The sequence below is a fragment of the Cyanistes caeruleus genome, chromosome 15 (assembly GCF_971803275.1).
Source record: "Cyanistes caeruleus chromosome 15, bCyaCae1.hap1.1, whole genome shotgun sequence".
Classification (NCBI taxonomy): Eukaryota; Metazoa; Chordata; class Aves; order Passeriformes; family Paridae; genus Cyanistes; species Cyanistes caeruleus.
Window position 1 is genome coordinate 3,963,551 of NC_141715.1, and position 25,174 is coordinate 3,988,724.

The window sequence follows — 25,174 nt, forward strand, 5'->3', positions numbered from 1 at the left end:
GTTGTCCCCACTGGTCAGTGCCTGACTCCATCTCACTTGTGGCAGGAGGTGAGACCGAGGTGTCCCTGTCCCCAGGCCCCCGTGTCTGCCTCTCCCTCTGGGTTAATGCCCTGGGAAGGTGCCAGCCTCTGGGTCTGGTGGTGTGTGGATGGTGGTATTGGCACATCTTGTGCTGGGAGCCTGGGAACCTTTGCTTGCCTGAGTAAGTGTGGCAATTTGTGTCCCTCCAGTCTGCTGGGAGAATGTCAGGACTAGCCCTGATTCGCTTCAGTCACAAGAACTGCATTGTCTTAACTTGTGCCAACTCTGTTTCTAATTACATTTTAATCATTTAAAAATGATTAGCAGTTTTTATTGCCTTGTTTGTGGGTAAATTTTCTCACCCCACACATTCTAGCTGCACTCCAATGACAAGTCCTTTTATAGGCAAAAAAGTCCCCGAACGTCCCCATGACTATTTACCTACAGCATATTTTATTCCTTCCTAAATTTTAATACTTTCAGGGTGCCAAGGCTCTGGCATTTTCTGGTGGATCAATTGTGGTATTGTGCTGTAAAATTAAGCAGTTTTTTTTGGCAATCCCAAACAATGTAACTTCCACCGAAATGAAGATACCGCACATGTGTTAACTGTGAAAAGTTTCAGCCCTGAATAGTTGCCTTGAAGCTTTTTGCGGTGAAAAGAATTATGTATTTTCCTCTCTTTGAAAACAAAATTATTATTTTTTTTTAAAGCCATGTTTAAACAGGCTGTTTTTGTAAAAGGACCCTTTTTTGTTATCTTTAGTGTGGTTAGTTGCTTTATTGCTAATCTTGGTGGGTAACTGTATATTATTCACTCTATTGTTCAGCAACACAAGAGAACCTTTGTCATACTCCCAACAAGGCTATTTATATAGTGTGGCACTTCTGAGGGCTTCTTCCTGCCCTGATGTTCTTCCACCTTCTGGGGAAAGGAAAACAGATCATCTGAGAGGGAGAGTGAGCAGTGGTCCCTCCTGACAGCTGCTGAAATACAGGCGAGATGCAGGTCCCTGGGATGCCACTGGGAGCAAACTTAGTGGTTTCCAAAGATTTGGTTGTGTGTGGTTGAGGTTGACCAGAAAGTTTATTGAACAGGGAGATGTGCCCAGGTCTGGCCAGGGAGAGCAGCCAGGGTGGTCCTCACGGCCTGACACTTGGTACCATCGTGGGATGGGGTCTCTGCAGCAGCCCAGGCTTTATCCAGCAGGTCCTTGGGGACCAAGAAGGACTTGGGAAAGTCAGGAGCTTCTTGATTTTTTTTTTTCCCATTTTTTTTATTTCTATTCCTTGAAGTTTTGACTTCCTTGGGGGATTTTCTGTTAAGGGACATCAGCAAACAGGATCTTTCCTTGCGAGTTGGGGGTTTCCTCCCTGGGGTGGGTGGGTGAAATCTAAAGGCTTTGCTGACTTTTGTGACTGTGATTTGGTCTTGTGGGTTGAGATGGGCTGGTGGGATGAGCAGGGCAGCTCCCAGCCACAGCTCCAGAGGCAGCAGGAGGGATTCCCACCTGGAGCAGCAACCTCCCCTATGAACTCACCTGCAATATATTTATGCCTCCTTACGGAAAACAACCCTTGACAAGGAATCATCAAAACACGACATTTTAACTTCTTTCAGGAAACAACGAACCACCTTAGCTCAAAAAGAATCCCAGCCTCGAGGTCAGCCATGGAGCAGTGCTTTGTGAGACAGAGCTTGTATTTCACATGCCTGCTTTGTATCTGACCTGATGCAGGGCACCAGCGGCCAGAGCAGAGCTCTCTGTGGCATTAGTGATCATTAACATGCTCGGAAAACTTGGGGAAACAGGCGCGCTCGAGCATAAAAAGCTGCTGCTGCTGCTTGCATTTTAGTTCCCCCATTAACACCAGCGTTTCTTAGAGGGAGAATAATTGTGCTTTCGGAGTTTGGGGGGAGGTTTGCCAGTAGCTGGGAATTGTGTGGAAGCAGGAATATCTTGTGGATGTCTAACACAAGCGTTAAGCAAATGTAAAAACCAGGCTCAGCAGGGAAAAATCTGCCTTATTTTGTGTGCCAGCGTCTGCGGGACAACTGTTAAACCCTGCGGAAAAGAGGCTACAAAGAGGCAGCTCTCCCTGTTTTGGGCGCTCCTTGAATTATTATTTGTGAAAGGGGCAAAACCCCTCTCTTTTTATATTTTCCGTTGCTAACCAGCTGTGCAAGAAGTTAAACATCGTAATTAACCCATATGTGACCCAGTACATTTGACTGATTTGCAGGCAGGGCCGGCAGGGTAACTCGAGCTGGCAATTTGAACCCACCATGTTCGTAATGATGATTTTACAGTGTAATGGTCGCACTAAATCCTTTCGCTTTTGCTCTGTAGCCGCTGTTGTGACAAGAAAAGCTGTGGCAACAGAAATGAGACTCCATCAGATCCAGTGATAATTGACAGGTAAGGACTGCTATTGTTTCCTTCCTTTTTTTTTTTTTTTTTTTTCCCCTTCCTCCCTCTCCTCATTATAATGAGACACCTGCCCTGTGTTGCTAATGGGGAAGAATTAGGAGGATATATGGATGAAATTTTGGTTTTTTTGATACAGAATTAGTTGTGCTTTGCAGTTGTGACTGCCTTGGAAGGGCCATACGTGGGATAACATAGGGATACTGGAGCACCCTGCTCTGTGGAGGGCTGCAGCTCTTGTAACTGATTCATGTGCATAAAGAGGAGATTTTTCTTTCTGACTTTCTGTGACTCAATTCACATGCTATGCCAGGGAAGCTTCAGGAATAAAATAATAATAGTTTGTGATTTATGAAATGTGGTTGGATGCTTATAAATATTTAACTTTTATTTGAAAAATGTTTGAATCATTATCACTTAGCTACTGTAGTTCTGTTGGATGCAATCCATCTACATTTTAAGGCTTTTATTTATGCATAAAAACAGTTAAGAAAATAGATCTGCAGCGTAAGGTTTTTTCCCTCCTCTTATTTTCTTTGGTTGGAATACTATTTTGACTATATTGTCAGTTGATTAATTCATTTTTGCCTGTCTTAATTATTGTGTTTTTAAACAGATCCATATTGCTAATCTGACATCACTGAGTAAATCATTGTAGTACAATACATCTATTCCTGTTGTTCTGAGCCCTGTGTAGTTTCTGTTGCTTGCCAGTTATGCAAAATGGTAGCCAAAGGGCCATTTTTACATTTTAATTGTCCAAATGTGTTGTCCAAAGCCGTGTGGGATAGCTGGGGTATTGTGCAGCATTACTCTAGAAGAGTTAAATGGCAACCAAGCACCAGAAGTGTCTGTGAGGGCTGGGGAGAGCAATGTCCTGCTCTGATCTGTGACTAGAGGGACCCCAAAGGGACACCCAAACACACAGGGGTGAGGGCACAGAGCTCGTGCCTCTCCTTGCATTGCTGTCTGAGTTGTTTGCTGTATAAAGTTTGAAGTATCTTCCATGCCAGAACATCCATTTTATGAAAGAAGGTGAGGTGGGTTTGATGTGTTGGGGGCCCTGCTGGAGAGCAGTCCAGAGCCTTGTGCTCATCCCAGCTCCCAGTTCTTGGATGGGCTGGGTAGGAAAGTGCTTTTATTGGGTGCTTATAGCAGATGTTTTGATTAGCTGTAATAAATAATGCTGAGAACATTTAAATCTCAGAAGATATCCCTATCTATTTTAACTAGGCATATTTTCATCTTCTCTGAGCATCAGGTAGCACCAGAGGAAGTGTGTGTGGGGGAAAGCCCCCCAGTGAAACCTGTACAGAGCTGTGTTTTATAAGCATGCTGCAGAGCTGAACACTATAAACATGGTGTTAGAGTGGCATTTTGAGCAACATGAAAGCTACAAAATTCACATGAATTTTTCATTGTACTGGAAAGTGAGATGTTAAGATGCTAATGGCAGGTTTACAGAAATATTTTGTTTAACTATCTGGTATGCAAAACTGCTGGTTGCAAATCATTTTAAATTTTGAAAGCCAGAGATGCTGTCTGTTACAGGCTTCCTGCAAAATGAGGAAAATAGGAAAAAAACCCAGCTTTAGCTTCCTGAGTAGTGATCCATTCCTCAGTCTTTACATGAATTGATGCAATAGTTACCAGTTTTGAAGTTTCTTCTTAAAATGCAAGCTAAACACAATTCAAAGCTGATAATACAAACCCTGCCTCGCCACCCGCACTGTATCACACTTGGCTTGTGAATGGGTTAAGCTTTTAAGTTCTTCACTTGGTTTTAAATTGTGACTTTGATACAGAAGGTTGATATGACTGTGGTTTGAATAACACTTGATTTTGACCTGTTCCTGTGGGTTGCAATGGCATAAGAAATTTGACTCAGCAGTACTGTAATTAGCCCTCCCCGTGTTTTTGAAACAGGATTGTGTTACCTGGATTGCATTAGTGTGGCTTCTATTGTTGCCGCTTCGCATCTGTCCCAGTAGGGTACTTAAAACCTTTTCTTGGCTGGGGCTAGTTCAAACAATTTAGGCCAAGCAAGTATGTGCTTTATACAGTTAGTGGCTTTAGTGATGTTTCTTGTGACATTTATCCTATTCATTTTTCTTGTCCCCTTTGGTTTGGAAAGGATGAAGTGATTTATACGGAGCCTTTTTACCTTAAAACGAGTCCTTTAAAACTGTTCCGTGATTAAAATGCCTGCACAAGTCAGGCCATGTGTTTGGTTGTGCTCCATTGTCACTTCTCCATGCACACAGTTTTTAACTATTATGTCAATTGATATGCAAAGCCATATTTAGTTATTTTTATTTGCACTGAGCTTAGAGAATTCATTTACCATTTGGGCTAAAGCACTCCCACATGCCTGATGCTCTGATCAAGTCTTTGCCTATGGATTTAATCTAACTCTTGCATCAAATCTCGTGAATCCACAGACTCTGACCTAACATAGAATTTAACACAGAATCTATCCATGGGATTTTTGACATATGTACTTACATGGAAATGCTGTCCTCTTCTGACAAGTTGGAATACTATTTGGGATTAATTAATTCTCTTTGATGAGGCTGGAGAGACTTGGGATAGAGAGGGCTCTGGCTTTGTGGTGGTTTGGTGAACTTGGAGAAAAGGCTCTTTGGCAACTTCAAAGTTACACATGTTGTGTTCTTCAAGCCCTGGATAGATGTGAAATCAAGTTATGTATTTCTCTTTAATGAAAATGTGAGCTTTAAGAAAGAAAGTCTGTAGCTGTGTTTTAAACAGGATATAACTTTATTCTCTGTAAAATTGTTTTATACTTTGCTCTATTCTAGTATAAGCAGATACAGCAGTGAAAGAGACCTAAAGAAATTTATACTCATGTAAAACAGTGATTTAAATTTTCTCTGGAGAGCAAAATAAATCTATTATGATTACAGAGCAGTCATCCCAAGGAAGTTTCTTGGAAACCTGTGTGTGTCTGTATCATCTTCTTAGCATAGCCTGTATATTTTATCACTAATCCAGTTACACATGTTGAGATGAAGATCTGATGAACAGGAACTCATTTTAAAAGGGGTATTATTGTCACAATACAAATGCACAATTCCTCCTACGAGTACAGTGGCAGGGCTGTATTGTAATCACACTTAAAGAAAACACAGAGCACTTCCTGTTATTAAATTAAATTCTAGATTGATTTAACTTTCAAATTGTAACTCATATTTGAATTTAAAAGGTTTGCAATAAAATTCCTGTGAAGAAATTGAATAAATTGTAGTTTTATTACCACTCTGGATATCCTGGTGTCCTAACCTTTTTCCTTACAGTTATCTTAGTTCAATAAATAAAACCTCATTAGACTATTCCCATTTCAACGAGTTTATTAAATTTTACAGGAGTAATTAGCATAAGCTGTGCTAATTTTTCTGGAAGACTAATGAGAGAGCTTCCTAATTAGGTTTGCTTTGTAAGAATCAGAAAAGATGATAATGACAAAAGTCACATAGGGGAGAAAGTGGGGCTTTATGTTATTCCTTGGTTCAGGAAAAAGGCTCCTCTCTTGGCACTCTGGTCCAAACTTTTAAACCCAATTTACCATTGTCAGGACCGATATTTAATGGTGTTACCAGTGCCTTCTGGGGCTTCTTTACCTTTTATGGCTGCATCCAGTCAACAGGAGCCCTAGTGACTGATAAAATAGGAATAACCACTGCAGTCCCAAATATAGTGAGAGAAAATATATATACCATATATATCATATATATCCTGCTTGAGACATTGCATGGAAAAAGGGCTGAAAACAGCCATGGCTCATCCCAAATTTTGCTTCTTCCCAGAGCACTTGAGCAGGCTGATGACAGTGGCCTGGGATTGGCTTTGCTAATATTTACCAATAGAGGTGGAACCTGTAGTGAGAGCCTGGCCACTGTCTGTGCTTTGGATTGATAATCTTTAGCTGAGGTAAAGTCAAGGGGCTTTGTGCTGGAGCTGCCCTGGGAGAGGCTGTGTGACCTTTGGGGGCAGGGGATGGCCAGGGCTTCTCCTGGTCCTGCTCTGGTAATACACTGAAGTTCTTCATGTGGCATTTTGGGGGCAGTTTGGAGCAATGAGGAGGTTTGTGCCTTTTCAGTGACATCACAGCTCTTGTCCATGGAGCAGGGGTGGGGATTCATGGATTGGAGGTTGTAATATTTCCTATGCTTTGATATCAGATGACAACAAAGTATATTTTATTGCACTGTTATCAGGAATTTTGTGCTGGAAAGCCCCCTCCTCATCGCTGTGCGCCTTCCAGAGCTAGATGGGAGTCATTGATCCATCAGAGGAGCTGAAGCTGGGTGACAGAGCTACCCCTAGCACTGCAGAGATGTCTCCCAGACTCTTTTCAGGCTGTGCTGCCTAAACCCCCTGGGCCTCTAAGCAGGGTGTTCAGAGACAGAAGTTGGCCTCCAGCGCTTCATGCGAGCTCCAGGAGCCTGTGAACCCACACATTTCTGAGAGGGGAGGGACCCAAACACACATCTTCCAGGATTTGGTAGTGATTGATGCAGCTGAGAAGCATTACCCAGAACATTTCCCACATGACTTAGGCAACCAAAGGCATTTTGAGCTGTTGTGAGATAAATGGGAGACACTCTGATCAGTAGATGCTTCTCACACTGAGACTCAGGCTTGCATGCTTGCCCCTTTACGAGTGCTCCTCATGCATGTGGTGTCAGTCTTCTTTCTGGTGATGAAATCCCTAGAGCTGGGGGTAACTTTGCAAGGATTCTTGCAAAAATCTCTTGGTTTCATCCTGCTGGGGTTGGCACATATCACTTCTGCTTATAAATTCCTTTATTTTGCTCTTGGGGCTGAATGAACTTGGTCAGGGTCAAACCAGCTTCTGCTTATTGTTTGTTTGATTACTCTTCTCTCTGCCTCCAAGTATAAGAGTTTTTGTATGATCTCAGAAGTATCATGCTAAACTTTAATTTGGTCTGAGCTTCGCTCAGAAGGTTTGTGAGTTTCTCAGCAAACCTGTTCTGAGTTTTCAGTTTGTTATTAAATCCCAAACCAGACAAGTCTTATGTGGTTTTGGGTTTCACTGCAAACATTTCACACTACTCTAATAGTTACTTGCTTCTCTCAGTGATGTCTTTTGAATCCACAGCTAGTGTTTGGGGCTTTAGTTAACTGTGGTCTTATTCTTGATTATTACTATTTAATATCATTGGTGATGTAGCAGAGGCTTCTATTGCAAAGCAGGCTCCCTGTGCTGAATGCTCTGTAATTTCTGAGCAGGGAGATGATCCCATTCCTGAAAAGAAATGGTTCTCCTTTTGCAGATTAAAAATGGGTATTTTTCTAGGGAGACTAAAAAGTTTGTGTTTAATGCCCTGGGGATGAGGGGAGCTGAAGATAAGATTGCTGCTTTTGGCATTTGACTGTTAGTGCTCACCCACAGCCATGGGCTTGGCCAGCTGTGACCTGAGTGCACACATGGGATGTGCTGGACCTGCTGCCCCAAGGTCAGCGTGTCCATGTCAGTAAGTCCCTTGGGCTCTTCCTGAAAATCAGGAAATTATCTGAATTCCTGCTCAGCAAGGGTTAACAATTTTAGGAGACGGAATTGGTTTGTTTTAATCTTCAAAATCCATCCTGAAGACCCTGTGGATTTTCTTGTGCAGAGGAATCTAACAGAGACCTCATGGATTACTCTGCTGCTCCGTTCGGTGGCAGGATTTGGGTATTTGAGGTTGGAAGTGCTTTAAAAAGCTTGGTGCAGTGACCTCCTACAGCACCAGGGAAGCTCTGAGTGCTCTGGTCCCAGTAGGAGCCCAGGGCCTGGCAGGGTGATCCATCCCTTTGTTTTTTAGTCACAAAACTTCAGATGTGCTCTTCGTACCTATCGATTTCCTAATATGAACTCCTTCTTCAAAGCATGTCCTGCAGCAGGGAGGGTGTGCTGGGCACAGTGGGCTCCCTGGCTCCATGCAGCTCAGTGCCAGAGCTTCTCTCTCAAGAGTGAGGATTTTTTCTGGGGGGGAAAAAGCCCCCCCTGTCTTTTTCTCATATGCATATATATACACACATAGTTTCTGGAGTGGATAAATTTCCTCTTCCATCTTAACACCTGATTTATTTCCATATTTGCTGTCGCAGTGGGAATGCATACATGAATAAGAGCAATGGGGAAATGTATTTGCAAAGATCATCCTCAGTTTTAATGCAGATTAGCTAAAATTCTTCTGAACATGAAAAATGTATCTCAGCTCTATCCCTGTGTTTACTGGATAAAAACACAACCCAAGCTTTATTCTGCAGGAGCTGAGGTGTGTGAATAGTTTTCTTCATGTGAGTTTTCATAAATGTTTGCATGTTCCAGCCACCAAAATGTATTCTTATAAGTAATTTGCCACACTTATTAAAATAACTATGTTAAATTCACAGGCACTTCTGCCTGCTGGAAGTATTTAATTTTAATACAACATCTAAATAATAAAGTTAAAAGAGTAAGAAACACTTGTAGGTTACTGTGCAAATCATGACTAAGTTTCTAGAAATGGTTTTAACTCTGTCCTCAGAAGGCAGCAAGTCTCTGTAGTAATAGTGGGAACTGTTGGTATGAATTTTCCTCTTTCCCTGTAACATCGTGATATTTTTTCTGTAACAGTTCTGGAAAAGTACAGAAAACCCATACAAAGTTCCCAGTGTGTCACATTAACAACTTTGCATAGGTAGTTTGTGATCAGAATATATTACTGTATCAACTGGGTGTTTGCTTTTCTTTGCTAAGGACAGTATTTTAGAGATTTTTTTTCTTTTTAAAGTGCAACAAATAATTTTCTACCTGCTTTTTAAAAATGATGTCTGGAAATGGGAAACGTGAATACGAACTTTCTGTTGCTGTTAATATGTGAATGATATGAAATTGGTTATTAAAAGGCTTTATATCAAGTCACTGAAATGATATACTGGACTGTAGTAAGGTGACCCAGATATAGAGCTTTTCAGAGCAATCATTGAAGTGCTATGAACAGTGCTGTTTTGTCTTTGGTTTCTTGCTGCCTCTAAAGGTGTAGGCAGATGAAGATAACTTTAAAAAGAGCTATTTCTCCAATTACAAGCTTTTGTCCAAGAGCAAAGAAAGATTTTTAGACTAACAGCATTCACTACAACAAAATTAAATTCCCTTCATCTGACAAGAAGCTGAGTCTGGCAGTAGTTTGGGATTTTTTTTGTTGGGGCTGGAGCAGCAGCTGCCCTCTGTACCCCGTGTTTTTCCCAAAGAGGAGGTGACCTGAAGTGGGGAGAGCGAGGTGGGGAGGGTGGGAAGGCACTGGGTGCCATCCCCTTCTTTTGGGGACATCATTTCCCCTTCCCAGGGCTCCGGGGAGGGCTGAGGGAGCAGCATCCCACCGCTGCCCCCCTTCCCTGCCGTGCCAGGAGGCCTGGCCAAATCTTTTTGGGTTTGTAACAACACGTCCAATCTGGCATTCCACAACTACGGCATCTCGCTAACGGGCTGAGGCACCAGAGTTCAGTAATGTAATATAAAAAGTAATGGTGTTAGCTAACACATCCTTAATAAGATATTGTCTGCTGCTCTGCCATATGCTACCGAGCAGGCTTTCCCTCTGTGGGGCTTTTGAGTTCTCTCAATAAGATTATTTCAAATACTCTAATCCTGAATCATTGACATGAATACAAAAGCCTAGTGACATCTAATAGATGCCTCTTAGCTTTGCTTTTCCTCTTGTTCCTTTCCTTTTTCTTCTCTTTTTACCTGACAAAAAGCTTACAGACACTTGGGCTCTGTCTCTCAGTACCAGCATGTGGGTCCCCTCATGAAATATAAAGGAGGAAAAAGGGCTGACATAGGGCTGATAAGCCACAGAGCAAAGGACCATAGAATTAAAAGTAAATGCCAGTAAATCCTACCCTGTACACTCAGTTGTTCTTTTATTGTTTTAATTCTTCCAGTGCCATGCTGGGCTAAAAAGAAATGAAAAATGGTGCTACCAAAAAAAAGGTGATGCTATAATACCAGGGTCATATAGGCTTGCTTGATTCTTGGGTTTTCCTAGTGCTCCTCTCACCTTGACTTTCTAATCAGAGTTGCAAACATTCAGCTAAACACATAATTCAATTAGATGAATGTTTAGGTCATGTTTTTCAAAGAGTAATTAAAAACAAAACAACAAGACATCCTCAGAGTGACATGATTGTGACCCTGGAACCGATTAATTTTATATAACTAAATATTAAAGACTTAATATTCCAATGTGAGTGTCTAGCAATCAAAAAATAATCTTCCTCTTAGTGTTGTCTCAACGACTGTCACAGGCAGAAAATAATTTTCTCTTCATCTCCTTTTGGACTGTGACAAACTATTCATCTGTTGATTCCAAAATCTGCCTTTGGAAAAAGTCACTGGTGCAGGATACAGCCAGGGTCTGCAATGGGTTAAAAATAAGCTATTTAAAGCACAATGCTTTTCCTTAACTTTTATCCATGGTTCTGCAGGGAGTCTCTCAGGCTCTCCTGACCAGGATAACCATCAACTTCCACCCAGTTGAGTCAGGTCTCCTCTGTAAACTCCCTCAAGATAATCCTTCAGTTGGATTTTTTGGCATCTGCATCACTACATAACCATTGGCTGACTTCCCAGATGTTAAGTCACTTTGATAAGTGGATGTTAAAAACCACTTTACCTAGTTCAAATTTTGTAGAAAGATGACACAAGGAGAGGAGAAATGTATTCTGTATTCATTATAATGTTCTTTGCTCTGAAAGAAGAGTAAAATTAGCCACACTCAGAGCTATTAAGACCTGATGGTCGCTTCTCCTCCCAGCTGCTCCAGGTGCCTCCACATCTCTGGCACAGTCCTGCACGAGCTGGGATTTGGCTGCAGAGGGGAGTCTCGACCCTGGAATATCTTTCTGGAGGTTTTACAGGCAGGAGAAGGAAAGGACCTGCAGCTTGGATCAGGATTTACCCTTTTTGAAAGAAAAATGAGGACATTCAGCTGCGTTACAAATGAGTGCCCTGGAGTTTTCTGTGGTCTGGGGCAGAATTTGTTTGTCATACTGGGGTTTATGTGTTAAAAGCAGCTCTGTAAAGCTTTTTTTTTTTCTTATCTCTGGGTCTTTCTGTTGGTACCATGGCCTCTGGTGTTACAGGGCCCTGCTGGACTCTGAGGCTGCTGAGTGAGGGATGCACAATGGGAGAGTCTCTACCCTATGGAGTTGTTTCAGCAAGACAATCCCAAGGCTTCTCTTTTAAAGAACAGTGAGCTCCATAATAGCTCTGGCGTTCTGAAAAATGGAATAAACTGTACCGTGGTGTAGGAGGAAAACTTCTTGCTGAACCCCATTATGTGTACATAAATTGTCATCTGTCGTGTACCACGTGGCAGGAGAGAGGAACTTTCCTTTTATTTTTTTTCCTGAAGGATTGCCCTGCTGTGACAATGGTAACTCAATTTGTCAGAAATTACAAGAGCATTAATACATCATGCCCTAATGTTTCATTAGTACATTAATACTTTTGAAGTCATCAGAGTTTCCCTAATAAATGTCTTCAAAGTTGGCTGGCCATTCATAAATTTGAGTTTTCAGCATTATAATTGTAATTGAGATACCTCTTTTCTCTGATTAATCCTCGGAGCTTGTGTGTAACAATCAGCCTTGTTGACATCGGCACACGAAGGAATAACATGCTCTTAGTTAATATTTGTGTTATTGCAGAGTGGCACGAGGAGGGGGGGGTGGGAAACTAGGGAGACTAATTTTGGGGAAACAAAAGAGAATTTTGGGAATGCTTTTTGCCATGGTAACCCAGTTATCGCTCATTAATCTGTCACCTGTGAAACGAGTTCCAGACTCCGACACTCCGCAGCGTCCCCGGGGGTCGCGGTACCTGCGGCTGCCCCCGGGAGGGTTCCCCCACCACCAAATCCCATCGTGTGCCTGGATGGGCCTCAAAGAGGGGGCACTCCCTCCCTGCCTGGGCCACCTGGGCTGCCTGGGCCACCTGCCCACCCCAAAAGCAGCTCCCCAGGGTGATGGGGAGCCGGCCCGTGGGCACTGCTGCATTGGCTTTAGGGGCCGCCTGGATCTCCAGAAGGAAGGAAGTTTTTTTTCCTTCATTTCCAAGATAAGGTGTCATTCATGAGAGCAGCGTGCTGAACTAATCAGGTTAATTGAGAGGCCCTGAATAGCTCTCATTGAGCGGATCCCTCCTTCCTGCTCAAGGCAGATAGTGCAGACGGAGAGATTACAAGTGCTTTAAACTCTTTCTCTCCATCTCTGAATTTCACACCCATTTCAGGATGACGAGGGTCAGAGCAGATGTGTGACACGGGGGTTGTACAATTTAGCTTTGCTGGGAGCGAGCTTTTATTTTTGTTGTTTGGGTTTTGGTGTGTTTTTTTTTTTTTTTTTATTTTTAATCATCATCATTGTGATTATTTTTCAGTGAGGCCAGTGTTTCCCATCTCTCCTGATGCCAGGGACACCCTGCTGATTTACACCAGCTGGAGTGGTGTAAATTACTCCACTGTTTTGGAAAGATGCAGAGGACATTTGGAAAGATGTAGAAGACTAATGCTGTTGTGCGATTGGCTCTAGATTGACCCGCTCCTGAGTGTTGTTAATATTAAAATTATTTCTGACCTAACTCATGGCAGGGCTGCAGGAAACATTAATTTTAAAAAGATGTTTTCAGTGTTTGAAGCAGATAGCAGTGGGTTTTATTGCTTTTATGGTATCATTTCCCTTTAAACCCTTCTAATCGAAGTGGCTGTACGTAATTTTATTCAAGTTTACCAGAATGTGAAAGCATTTCCCTCTGGATACTCTTGCCAAATTAGGAACAGCCAGGCTCCAGACCTCATCCTAATCTTCCTACTTGCCACAGTCTATTACATTTTCTTTGCAAATTGTAACTGTTAGGGTGAAGAAGACAGAATTTTCAGGAAAACAAATTCCCCAAAAGTAGTGTGTGTGCCCCTACTTCTGCAAGCTTAGCTCAATTTAAACACGAGCTAAACATGAGCATCGTTGTCCCTGCTGGCCCCCTCCTCTCCCCCAGCTTCTTTTCCTTGGAAGTTTCAGGAATGACTTTAATTATCTCTACAATCAAATTCTCACTGCTGTCCCTGTGAAAGCGTGTAGTCATGGATTGCTGGGATTATTTTCTTTAGCACTTGGGGATAGAGAAACTGGTTGTTTGGAAATGAGAACCAGCTGGGTTCTCAGAGCTGGCGTTTGGAGGGAGCCACTTTGCACAGAAACCCTGGTGCTGAGCAGAGCTCAGCCCCCAGACTGCCCCTGCTGCCTTGGCCACAAGGGATTAGGATTTATCAGGGCTGGGTTTTTATTTTGTTTATCTCATTAATATGCATCTCCAGGGTGGCTGCTGCCGGGGCTGGCCTGAACTCCTCACCAAAGTTTCTGGAGGCAGAGGTGCACCCTTGCAGTCCCATTCCTGGCTTCCCCTGCCTAAAACAGAGAAAAAAAAATTAATTAAGAGAAATCAATCCAAATAACTGTAATAGACACAAATTCTGCAGATGACAGGGAAGCAGGTAAAGAGAGATGAATGCAACAAAGGGAAGAGCAGAGATAATATAAGTTATCTTAACATCTTTTGTTGCCCTAGAAGACAGGCTGCAGGGGTGATGTTCTTCCTTTCTTCCAGTCTGGAGAAATTAGTTATTTGTCATACCTTATTAATCTGTTTAAGTGCTAAATTCAATTTAAAATTAGGACCATACATGTAGTCAGAAATTACATGAGCTATGCTTTTAGCTGAGTATTTTGTCATAGGGAAAGGCACAAAAGTCTTCTTCATTTAGTTATAAGGATGTAAATTTGGAGATATTCCACTGGTTTTAAGGCAGCGGCTTCATCTTTCTGTCTCTTTAAGAGAGAAGTGTTCATTCTTTGGGATACAAGGATTTGTTTCTAGGGTTTATTTACATTTTAAGCTATCAATATGAAATACATTTACATGTATATTTTTTACTTTCACGGTTGTCTCACACTCCTGCACATCGGGTTCCTCTACACACCATTGTTAGGTTGGTTTATAGTTTAAATTGTGACTTCTCAATGATTGAAATGCAATAGTAACTAAATTGGTAGCTTAGGTAAAAAGTCAAGAAAAGAAATCTTTCTGTTCCTTTTAAAAAAGTTTATTGCAAAAAGAACATGACCGATTGCTGAGCTTTGAGCAGCTACTTCTAAATGATTTGATTTCTTTAATGCCTGGGATACAATGACTTTGACTCTATTAATATCCCCTTTAGCACAACTAAATTATTTTTTGAAAGATGAAACCATTTAGTTCTGATCACGTTGAGATCATACTGTGACCTAAAATCTCTCATGGATGTTATATACATTTTCACACATGGATTTGTATTTTTGGTGGGTTTGGTATTGTTGGCTTTCTCTCTCTCTTTTTTTTTTTTTTTTAAATCTGGATTTTCTGTTTGTTTTCTTTTTAATTTAATTTTATTTCTCTCCCTCCACCCCCCCAAACAAATAACTGCTGCATTTCCAGTCACTCAAATTTGGACAGAATTTTACTTCCTGTTTCAAAGGTCAAGGAAAGCTGACCTCAACAGCAGTGTTGAGGCTGCTGAATTATTCATATCATTGACTTTGTGTCAGCTTCCACATTTGTGCAGAGGGATGTTTTATTCATTTATCTCATTTAGGGACCTGCTCTGCACCTGTTTCTACCATTAAGTACCCTGTAATTTGCATTTGATGCTAATTTAGTTTCATATCAGCCTGGTCCCCTCTTGTTAATTTAATTTTCTAAGACCCTTTTCATTACAGTAGAAATGTTTCCCTCTTTAAAGCAAACATCTATACAAGTAATTGTATAAACTGCCTTTTAAATAATATCTTTTAGAAGATTCCATCGTTTAATTCCTTAATTCCTATAATTAGCCATGGTTTGATTAATGTTTCAAAGGGTTAAATTAAAATGCAGAATTACTCAAATGCATACTTGAATAATTTTCCCTCTGCTGATAACAGTTTCTGCATTGCTGCTTTTATTCTCCTCGTGATTCTGTATATTACATGTACTAACAAGCACTAATTTTCCTGATGTAGTGATTTTCCTATGCTGAGCAATAGAGGGGTTTTAATGTACAATTGTTGGGAACTCCACATTGCCAGTGGGATACTTAATTCTTTATTTTTTTTTTTCCCCCTTCTGATCGATTGTAAACATTTGTGTGGCTGAGCTGCTCCGGGTTCCTTTCCAGATTGTAAAAAACTTAGAGATCCTTTATTTTGCCAACAAGCATCGCGGCTGTGTTCTCGCAAACAGCGTGATTAGTGCTGATCGCTGCAGAGAATCATTTGGAAATATTTACAACCATCATGGATTTGTTTGTGGAGGTGAAAATTTGCATCTGCTGTGATCCTACAGGGCAAAATGCCCCGGGGTTGTCACCCCCGGGCACAACGATGCGTGTTCAGTGCAGGAATATGGAACCGGGGTAGATAAATGACCAGAGGGGCTGGAGTGGGAAATCAAATCCCTGCTCTCCCCTGCGGGTTTATTTGGAACAAGGCTGGGTAATTGCAGTGGGGTGGGTGCCGGGGGATGGACACCCCCTCCCCATCCTCTCCAGCCAGGGGAAAATGGAGATGTTGGTTCCCAGCTTTCAGAGGTCCAAATCCCCCATTCCTCGGTGGGGGCAGTGGGCTTCAGCCCCCAGCACAGCATCCCAAGCTGGATCTCCCTCTCTTCACAGCGGGGAGGGGGGATCAGGGCGCCACTCCCAGGGGGCTGGCTCCCCAAATTCTTCCCCAACCTCCTGGGACAGGAGAGATTTGGTGTTTGGCTCTGTGCTGATGCTGCAGGCTGCAGTGCCGTGTGTGGCTGGAAGGATGCAAGCACAGGGGAGCAGCTGTGCATCAGCTTTTGTCTTGCCCTGGCAGAAGGTGACACTCCTCTTCCTCCAGTTCCCCCTGAAGTCATGGAGAGTTTGGGAAGAGGTGCCTGTGGGTTTGGGATGAAATGAGGTTGTTCTGCCTCTGGGGTCCGGCTCCCAGTAGTGCCCAGGGCTGCTCCAGGGTATGAGTTTGGCTCTGATGATACCAAAAAGTCTTCTGTTACATGGCATGCCACTTTGATGAGCCTGAGACCTGGGCTCTGCAGCTGCTAATAGCACAAAGATTTAATATTTAAAAATTGAGTTGGAACAAAACCTCTTTTGTGGCTTTTTATTTTTTTTTTTTTTTTTTGTACTCTTTCTGGTGGCAAAGATGCCTCACAGGCTCTGGTTGTGCTGGCAGAGCCCACAGAGCTGGTGTCAGGGGTTCAGTGTTTGTGTCCTGAGCATTCCCAGTTGCAGGAGTACCAGGGCTGTGGGATGGACCTGAGTACCTCCAAGCCTCACCTTTCCCATCAGCCCACAAACTCAGATATTCATGGTTGCTCCCCCTTTATTTTGTCATATACTCACAATAAAGGCCTCTGAGCTGGGCATTTCCTGAGTATTAATGACCAGCTGGGGTTAATGGCCCTTGCTTGTGCCTTGAGCCATCAGCTCCTCCCGACTGGTCATTAATTCCCAGGAAAAGCCCTCTGTGGAGGTCATTATTGCCTAATTATCTCCATACACTTTAATGCCAGTTTTGACAATGTACAGTCTCATACTTTGAGTTATAGGTACTTTATAATTCATTAAATAGCTTATCATTAAAACTGCAGATGATCTTGATTATTATTTATTAATGTTTTCCCTTTGATTTTTTTTTTCTTTTTTTTTAATCTGATGCTCCCCTTTCTGGAGGAAGGAAGGGACAAAGGTAGATGGGGTATGGCTCCAATGTCAAAAACTGTCACACAGCAGCTCTCCCTGTCTGGAGAGGTTTTCCCTGGCTTTGAGAAGGTCCCAAAAGCATCTGCCAGTGGAGGCCAGATCTCAGTTCAGAGCTCACCTTGCTCTGCCCTTATTGGAGAGTTGAGCAGCAGTGGGGTGGCCACCTCTGCTGGAGCTCCCTGTGCTGGCCCTGGGAGCATTGGCAGCCTCTGGCTCTCAGTTTTGGCAGTTCTTGACTGATTTTTCTCTTCACCCTGGTCCACATTTAGGCCTGGGTTTGTTTTGGGAGCCCTTTCTCACCTTGGTGAGGTTGTTCATGGGGTGAGCTCTGTTGGGGTTCGGGGTTTGGCTCTTTCCCCAGCAGCATCAGGTGAGTGCTGCGTTTGAGCTCTTAGGTGGGGTGGGAAATAAATGGGAGAACTTCAAGCCAAGCAGAGGGACTGTAATTTCTGCTTTTTAATAAGAGTATGCATCTCCTCCTCCTGGGAGCAGCTTCTCTTCCTGTCACTCAGGTGTGCCTGTGTGTGGCGTGACAGAGCTGCAGGTGCAGAGGCTCAGAGCTCTGCCTGTGTGCTGGGAGACTGCCATGCTCAGCCTTGCTGGAATCACAGCCTGTGGAAGTGGCCAGAGGAGCACTGACACTGATTCTAGGGGAATTTACTGTCTTGTTTGCCCCAAATGGCCCAATCCTGCAACCTTGTCTAGTTCTCCGTTATTTCCCACTCTTTTCCCCAGGCTTTACAAGTGAAATATCCAGATAGCAGAGAGCTAAACCTTTGTGTCTGTGATTTCTCTGAGGTGTTGCTGTGCAGGAACCCTGAGCAGGACCAAGGGGGGCTGTGACCCTTCTCACGATGCTGCCCTGTGCTTGGGGCAGACTGCAGTGGCAGGAGGTCTCTGTTAGCCAGAAAACCTGCCAGGGTGTTTTCTCCCTGTACTCAGTCATTACTTGTATTTTAGTTGCCTGACACCATCAAGTTGCTTCAACAACAATAATAATAATACTAATAATGCAGTTTTGGAGCTGTTTTCTCCATTACCTGCGTCTCTGTTGGTTTTGTGTTTGCTGGAGGAAAAGTTGTGTGTGGACATGAAAATACTGGCCCCATTGAGCCGTGCCATCGCCTTTGGAGGAGGCCAAATTTCACCCACTGTATTTGCTTTTCTACCTCTGAGCTGTGTTTGTTTACAAAACCTTCTTCTGAACTGCTGTAAACCGCCCAGCCGAGCTGCCTCCTTGTCCCAGTTTGCTCTGGCCTTCTCCAGAAACCAGTCCGTTTGGATTAAAATCATCATGTCATTTGAAAGCAGGGAAGCAAACCAACCCAAAGCCTTGTGCAAAGTTTGAAAGTAACAAGTTGCTGCCGAGAGGGAAAAAGAAAAAAAACAAACCCAACCAAAACCCTTAAAATTCAGACTGAACGGGTCTCCTGTTCCTGCTGTCAGAGAAGTCCAAGGGCTGGAGGCTGATGAAGAGTTACAAGCTAAAAAATAAAAAAAAAGGGGAAAAAAAAAAAAAAAGAAAAAGAAAAGAGGGCAAAAGGGAGCAGTGTTATTTACTTATTTATTTAAGAGCCTAAAAGATTTATGGTAAAGCTAATTTAGGAGCGTGCTGGGCTCTGCATCCCGGCTGTGCGGAGCGGGCAGAGGGAGCTGCCCCCGCCCGCTCTCAGAGCTGCCATTGTCGGGGCTCCCTCCCATCGGGGCCGTGAATCGGGGCTCCCGTGGGGGCTCCTTCCCATCGGGGCCGTGAATCGGGGCTCCCGTGGGGGCTCCTTCCCATCGGGGCCGTGAATCGGGGCTCCCATGGGGGCTCCCATCGGGGCTCGGTGCAGCGGTGGCTCCGCGCTGTCGCCCGGGAGCGCTCGGGACGGGCCAGGTGCCCCCCGCTTCCTGCCCCCTCTGCTTTATTTCTCTGTCCTTTTTTCTTTCTCTGTCCTTTTTTCTTTCTCTGTCCTTTTTCTTTCTCTTTCTCTTCCTTTCCCCCCCCCCCTTCCTTATTGTCCCTCTCTTTTCGCGTTTCTTTTTCACTTGTATTTATTTCACTTCTATTTTCTCTCTTGTCTCTTCTCGTTTCTTGTCTCCCCCCTTTTTATTCTCTCTTCTGTTTTCTCTCCACTCTCCTGTTTTCTCTCTTACCTTCTCTTTTTCCCCTTTCCTCTTTCTCCCTTTCCCCTATTCCCCTATTCCCCATCCCTTTCTCCCTATTCCCTTCTCCTCCTTGCCTTTTCCTTTATTTTTCCTTCTCTTCCACTTTTTCCTTTCACTTTATTTTTTTATTATTATTATTTTTCTTTCGCTTTCTTCTCTCTTTCACTTTTTTCTCTCTCTTTCTCCTTCTCTAATTTCTCCCTTTGCTGAGAGCCAAAGGCAGAGTTACAAATGCAGCCTTGGCATTGTGGTTTGCAGGATTCTTCAGGGATGTTTTCTTCTGCACAGTATGTTCTGTATCTTCGTTTTGGATCGTCATCTCTGTGAAAGAAAAAATATTCCTTCTCTGTTCTGAGCACAGAAGCATGGTAGAATTATGAAGTGTAAGGAACGTTCTTCCCTTTCTCAACATCCATATAATTACTGTCAAGCCAAACCAAAAAGCCTCAGGCTTAAAGATCACTAGAGTAAAGTTACATTTCGCAAGATAAAAACTGAACTCAGTGCTCAAAACAAAAAAAATGGTGACCAATTCTGTGTCAAAGACTAAAGCAGGCATGACATTTTGCTAGGAAAAAGCAGAGGCTCTCAGATTTGTTACCATATGGAATATAAATTAGTTTTATTTATATTTATTTGTTCCCTCCTGCGTTGCAAGGAGCAAACCGAGCTGTTAAAAGACTTCATTTTGTCTTGTTTTTCAAAAAGGATTAATAGCATGAATGAAGAAAACATTGGAGGGGGGAATAGACGTGCTGTACAGTGACGATGTTGCCTTTTTTTAAGTTCTAATTCCAGGGTGGGCGCACGGGAGCTGCGTTGGATGGGAAATGTATTCATGCAATGAAAGGCTGGATTTGAATGCAGCTTTTTTTTTGTTTTGTTTTTTCTTTTTTTTTTTTTTTTTTTGTTTACATTTTCAGCAAAACCAAGATGACACAGCTGGGCATGTTCAAAGTGAAATAAAAATAGGAGTGAATAAATAAATAGTAGTAAAGAATAGTAGTAAATAAAAATGAAACCGAGGGAGCGCTGTGCGGAGCCTCGCGGATGGTGCCCTCTGAGTGCCCTGGGGCTGGGATGGGGCAGCCAGGATGGGAGGGTGCTGCCAGGATGGGAAGGTGCTGCCAGTTTGGGAAGGTGCTGCCAGGATGGGAAGGTGCTGCCAGGATGGGAAGGTGCTGCCAGGTTGGGAGGGTGCTGCCAGTTTGGGAAGGTGCTGCCAGTTTGGGAAGGTGCTGCCAGTTTGGGAAGGTGCTGCCAGCTGATGCCCAGGGAAGAAGAGGCTGGTGGGGCAGGAGCAGAGCTGAGCTCCTCTGGAACAAGTTTTTCTTCCCATGCTGTGCTCCCATGGCTTAGCCCTGCCCTGGCAGCCTCGTGCCGTGAGCTGAGCATTCCCTTGGATGTTTTGGGGTGCAGTGTTTAGTTGGGAAAGGGAAATTTTGGCTGCCTGCCCCCATGCCATGTAGAACCCTCCTGCCTGCGGGCAGAGGAAGAGGAGGGGGTGGGAGAAGCAGCGAGGCTGCTGGAGGGGCTGGGAGCTGTAAGAGAAGAGGCTGGGAGACCTGGAAGTGGCAGGCAGACAGAGATAGATAGCAATTAGGATCTAGAAGCAGGCTGGGAGATAAGGAGTCACCGAAGATTTACTGTATGTATATGGACAGAAAGAAAGAGCGAGTACATTGGGAGCAGGGAGGGAGGTGTGTACGCACAGTAAATCTCTGGTGATGCCATATCTCTGGCAGCTCCTGCATCCTAATTGCTCTCTCCTTGGCTGCTGCTTTCTGGCCTCCAGCCACTTTCTCTCCATTTCCCTTCCTACCTCCAGCGCCACCTCCGTGAGGCAGCGTTCAGGCTCTGTGGGGCTGGGAAGGCTGCAGCTCCCCTGGCATGGCTGGGGAGGTTTTCCTCAGCCTGCTGGCATCTGTGCTCTGCTTTCCACGGCCTCCACTGAGCCCTGGGCAGCAGAGGGGAGCTGTAAATGCCGTGGGTTTGCTCCTTGTCCCTGGACTTTGGGGCAGAGCTGGGTGACCTTGGGGGTTTTAAATTCCCTGCCCTTTGTGCCAGCTGCTCAGGACCCAGGGAACTGCATTTGGCACAGGGGAATTCGAGATGTGTTTGTGAATGTCACCCTGGGGATCAAACGCAGCCCCGAGCTCCAGCAACAATCTTTGCTCAAGAGTTTGGACAATGCCACCACTCGAAAATTTACTTTTAGGATCCTGTTCTTCACCCAGGAACAACCTCTAAATGTCTGAATCTTTGGGAAGGTTTTTCCTCACCTTCTCAATATTCACGTGTGGTTTCCCATGTGAGTTTTCTTGGGACACATTCTATTTGCTTTAGGAACACGAGTAGCCCCAAGGACCTTCTCACAAGCAGGATTTACCTCTCGAGGTCAGAAAGTTGGTGGGATCTGCAGCTTTGCACTGAACCTCACATCCTTTTAACTTTTGAGGTTTTTTTTTTCTCTACCAGACAGGAATAAATGTCTCTTTGAAGCACAGTATTGTATTCTGTCATGCATCTTAGAGATCATCTTCTGATTTGTTCAAACTCATACCAGTGATGCTTAATTAGAAGAGTTTTATAACAAGTAAATATTTTCTTAAATGCATAATTGATTGTGGAGGGAAGGAAGAACTGCAGGAATGGAAATCATACATCATTTCATTATTAATGGCAATGTCTAAATAAAATGCAGACCTTGTCATATTTAATGGATGGCTGAGTCCATTCTGCTTTAAAACACAAACTGCTTTTTTTTTTTTTTTTAAAGGTGCCTGCATAATTTCAGCCAGTTTAGGTAGAATTTAAGATTTTCATAACGTGTTTGAGGGATTTAAAATTTGTATGACCTAAACTAACTCGTCTCAGAGCAAACCAATAAGGAAATGGTCTTGGCATAGGTTTGAAAGTTAATATTCTCTTAAATGTTTTTCCCTCCTGAATAAATTAATTTAGGGATTTTCTTACAAACTGCATAACACCTAATGAAGGTTTTATATTTTTATTGTATATAGAAATGAAGCTGGTGGAGCTCTGCAGATTTACACTCACTGCAGCTGTGGTGATTAGTGTTACCAAAAGGCAAATTCTGATTCTTGACCATTTATTAGCTGTGAGAGCTGAGGAGTGCTGTGAGTGTTGCCGGGTGGTGCTGGGGTCTGAAAAGGATTTGTGCAGCACAAGCCAGCCTGGCCTGGCTCTGGAGAGCCTGGGACCAGACAAAAGATGTGAGGGAGATGTGGTGTGTGAGCACATCAGGGGTTTAATAATCAGAGAGAGGAGCAGGGGATGGGTTAGCAAATGAAGACCAGATCTGCTGCTTGCTCAGTCCCTCAGCTTCAGGCTCCAGTGGGAGTGGGGGCCCTTGGGGCTGTGTTTGCCTCCATGTGAAGAAGCCTTGAGGGGCTTTGTTTTTGTGACAGTCTGGATTGCAGGGCAAAGCTTGTTCACAGGAGAATGCAGGATGGGTGCAGGTGTCCATGTCCTGGCTGTGTGGAGAAAGGTTTCCAGAGGTGGCTGCAGGTTGGGGGCACTTTTTGTGCCTTGTCTTAAGAACCTGATCCATCAGGGCAACACTGGGAGCTCCTCCCAGCAAAGCTTTCAAACTTTGTCTCAACTCCCTACAAAGCTGGAGAAATTTGTCACATTATCCTCTGTGTGATTGCCAGGAACAGCCACATGTTCCCATGACAGGTACAGGTGCCAGACACAGCACAGGCCAATTTTCTTCTGGCAGGATCAGTCAGAGTGTATCATGGCACAGCCAGGATGGGAATGGATCCGTGTCTGAGCAGCGCCAGCGATGCGGACTGTCCCTGCTGGGGACCTCTGCCTGTGCTTCAGGTGACACCCAGCACCCAGTCTGGGGTCCTGGCAGCGATGGTGGGATGGCTGGAACAGGAGAAAGGGTAACTGCAGGTGAAATGCAATGGTGAAAGAGAGAGTGACTGAACTTGAAGCATCTTGGCAGCCCTGGGCACACGCTACAGCTGGTGCTTGCAAAAGGATGTCAGGGATTTTGTTCCCCGGCGTTTGGCAGTGCTGTTGTGTCTTCCTTGCCCAGCACAGACCACAGAGGCCTTTAGATCTGAGCTGTGGAGAGCTCCTGCTCTTCTCATCTCTAAATCTTTAAAATATTGCAAATAGTTCATTTGTTTTAAAGCTTTAAACTCGAGCCTTTGATGTTGCTTTTAGGAAGTTAAATAATAAAGCACAGTGTTCTCCGAACGAGGGCTTTTGTCAGAAAACCTTGCTTTACAATGAAAATAAGGAAAACATAAATAAATGATACTCAAATATTTATAAAGGCATTCAGCAGATCAAAATGTTTCATTCTGCCTCTATATTGTTATTTCGTGTCTCCCCATCTGAGACTATTTTTTGTTTAAACCACTCAGTGCAGAATGTATTTTGCTTCTTATATCACTAATTTGCAGTGTTTTACAGAGTCCTTTCTCACAGGGACATCAGCAGGGCATTCAAGGGATAGGTATGTAAATATAGGAAGGTTGTTTCTGTGGCTGCCAGTTCTGTGCCTCCTTGCCATGGGTGATCTCCAGTGGGAGAAATGAGGCTGCTCCAGTGATAACATTAATTGTCCACAGGCTGATCCAGCCCTGTCTTTGTGTATTTCTCTTTCAGCAGTGCACATGTGAGAGAAGCCTCTGCCCCTAACATGTATGAGGTGTCACTGCTTCCCCCTGCCCAGGGAATATGGGATTCTCTATTCCTGGCAGGGGCAAATCCCTGTCTCCAGCTCCTTTTAAGCCAACAGCAGGAATGCATCTTGAGCCCATTGCTGTGGGCAGGGGGATTGGTGGCCTCCTGTCTGCTTTTCTCCACCCCATCCCTCTGGATCGAGGGAAAACTGCTCTTGCTCCAGGGAGGGGCATCTCTAGAGACAGAGATTCCAGGAGTACTTGAGAAGTCATATTTGGTTTGTTGGCTTTTTTTCCAAATAAATACCTGGCATCGCTTCTGCCAGCATCTGAGCTCCTTCAGGTCCTTGTCTCTGCACGTTGCCCATGAACTGTGCTGCCATCAGTGAGGTCTGGTCATGGTGTCATTGCCCCAAGGAAAATCCTTTCATTCTGTCAGGAGGATCTCAGCCAGGTCCTTGAAACTCCTTTACGGTATCAATATGTGCTGCTAAACAGGAGAGGGAGAGGTTTTGGCAGCCTGAGCCTGCACTGGGGTTTCTGTGTGCAAAGTGTCCTTTGGAAAAACACAACCAAATAATAAACCCGATGAATTTTAACAGAAAATCCAGAGTCATTGTTCACGTTTCCAATTTGCCTGGCTGGGAGCAGCATCCTGTGGTTGTCTCTGGGGACCTGGAAGAGGTTTTCAGATGTGGTTCTGAATCCATAGCATTCATTGCTTTCTGTGGCACATCTGACCTCTCTCAGTTTTGTTTTTTTTTCCTCTTCTTTAAATATAAATAAGGTTTATTTATTTGTTTAAGTATTAGCCAAGTTCTGTATTGTAGGTTAGTGAAAAACCCCACAATCAGTACTTGCTATTGAGCAATGTTAATTCTGCTAAAATCTAAGCCTGAGTGCATTGTAGCTTTTGTTCCTGGAAACTCAAGGATTGCTGGGATTCTCACTGGACAATGAGATTATCTATTTTTCTGTGGCTTTGAATTTAACATATTAATTTTCTGCTGCTTGTTGTTTAATCACCCACAGTTCAAATGCAAACACAGAATAAATCTTGTTGTTAAAGGGAATTTGA

At 43.7% G+C, this 25,174-nt stretch overlaps 1 protein-coding gene across 8 annotated transcripts in view; it reads left to right on the forward strand.

The window, feature by feature from the left end:
• EBF1 (EBF transcription factor 1) overlaps nucleotides 1–25,174 on the forward strand; it is a 266,220-nt gene that overhangs the window by 16,553 nt on the left and 224,493 nt on the right. For all 8 annotated transcript variants that reach the window (XM_086851244.1, XM_086851238.1, XM_086851243.1 and 5 more), the window contains exon 6: nucleotides 2,373–2,441. In XM_086851244.1, the coding sequence (XP_086707370.1) occupies nucleotides 2,373–2,441 (69 nt within the window). The remainder of the gene's footprint in view (nucleotides 1–2,372; nucleotides 2,442–25,174) is intronic.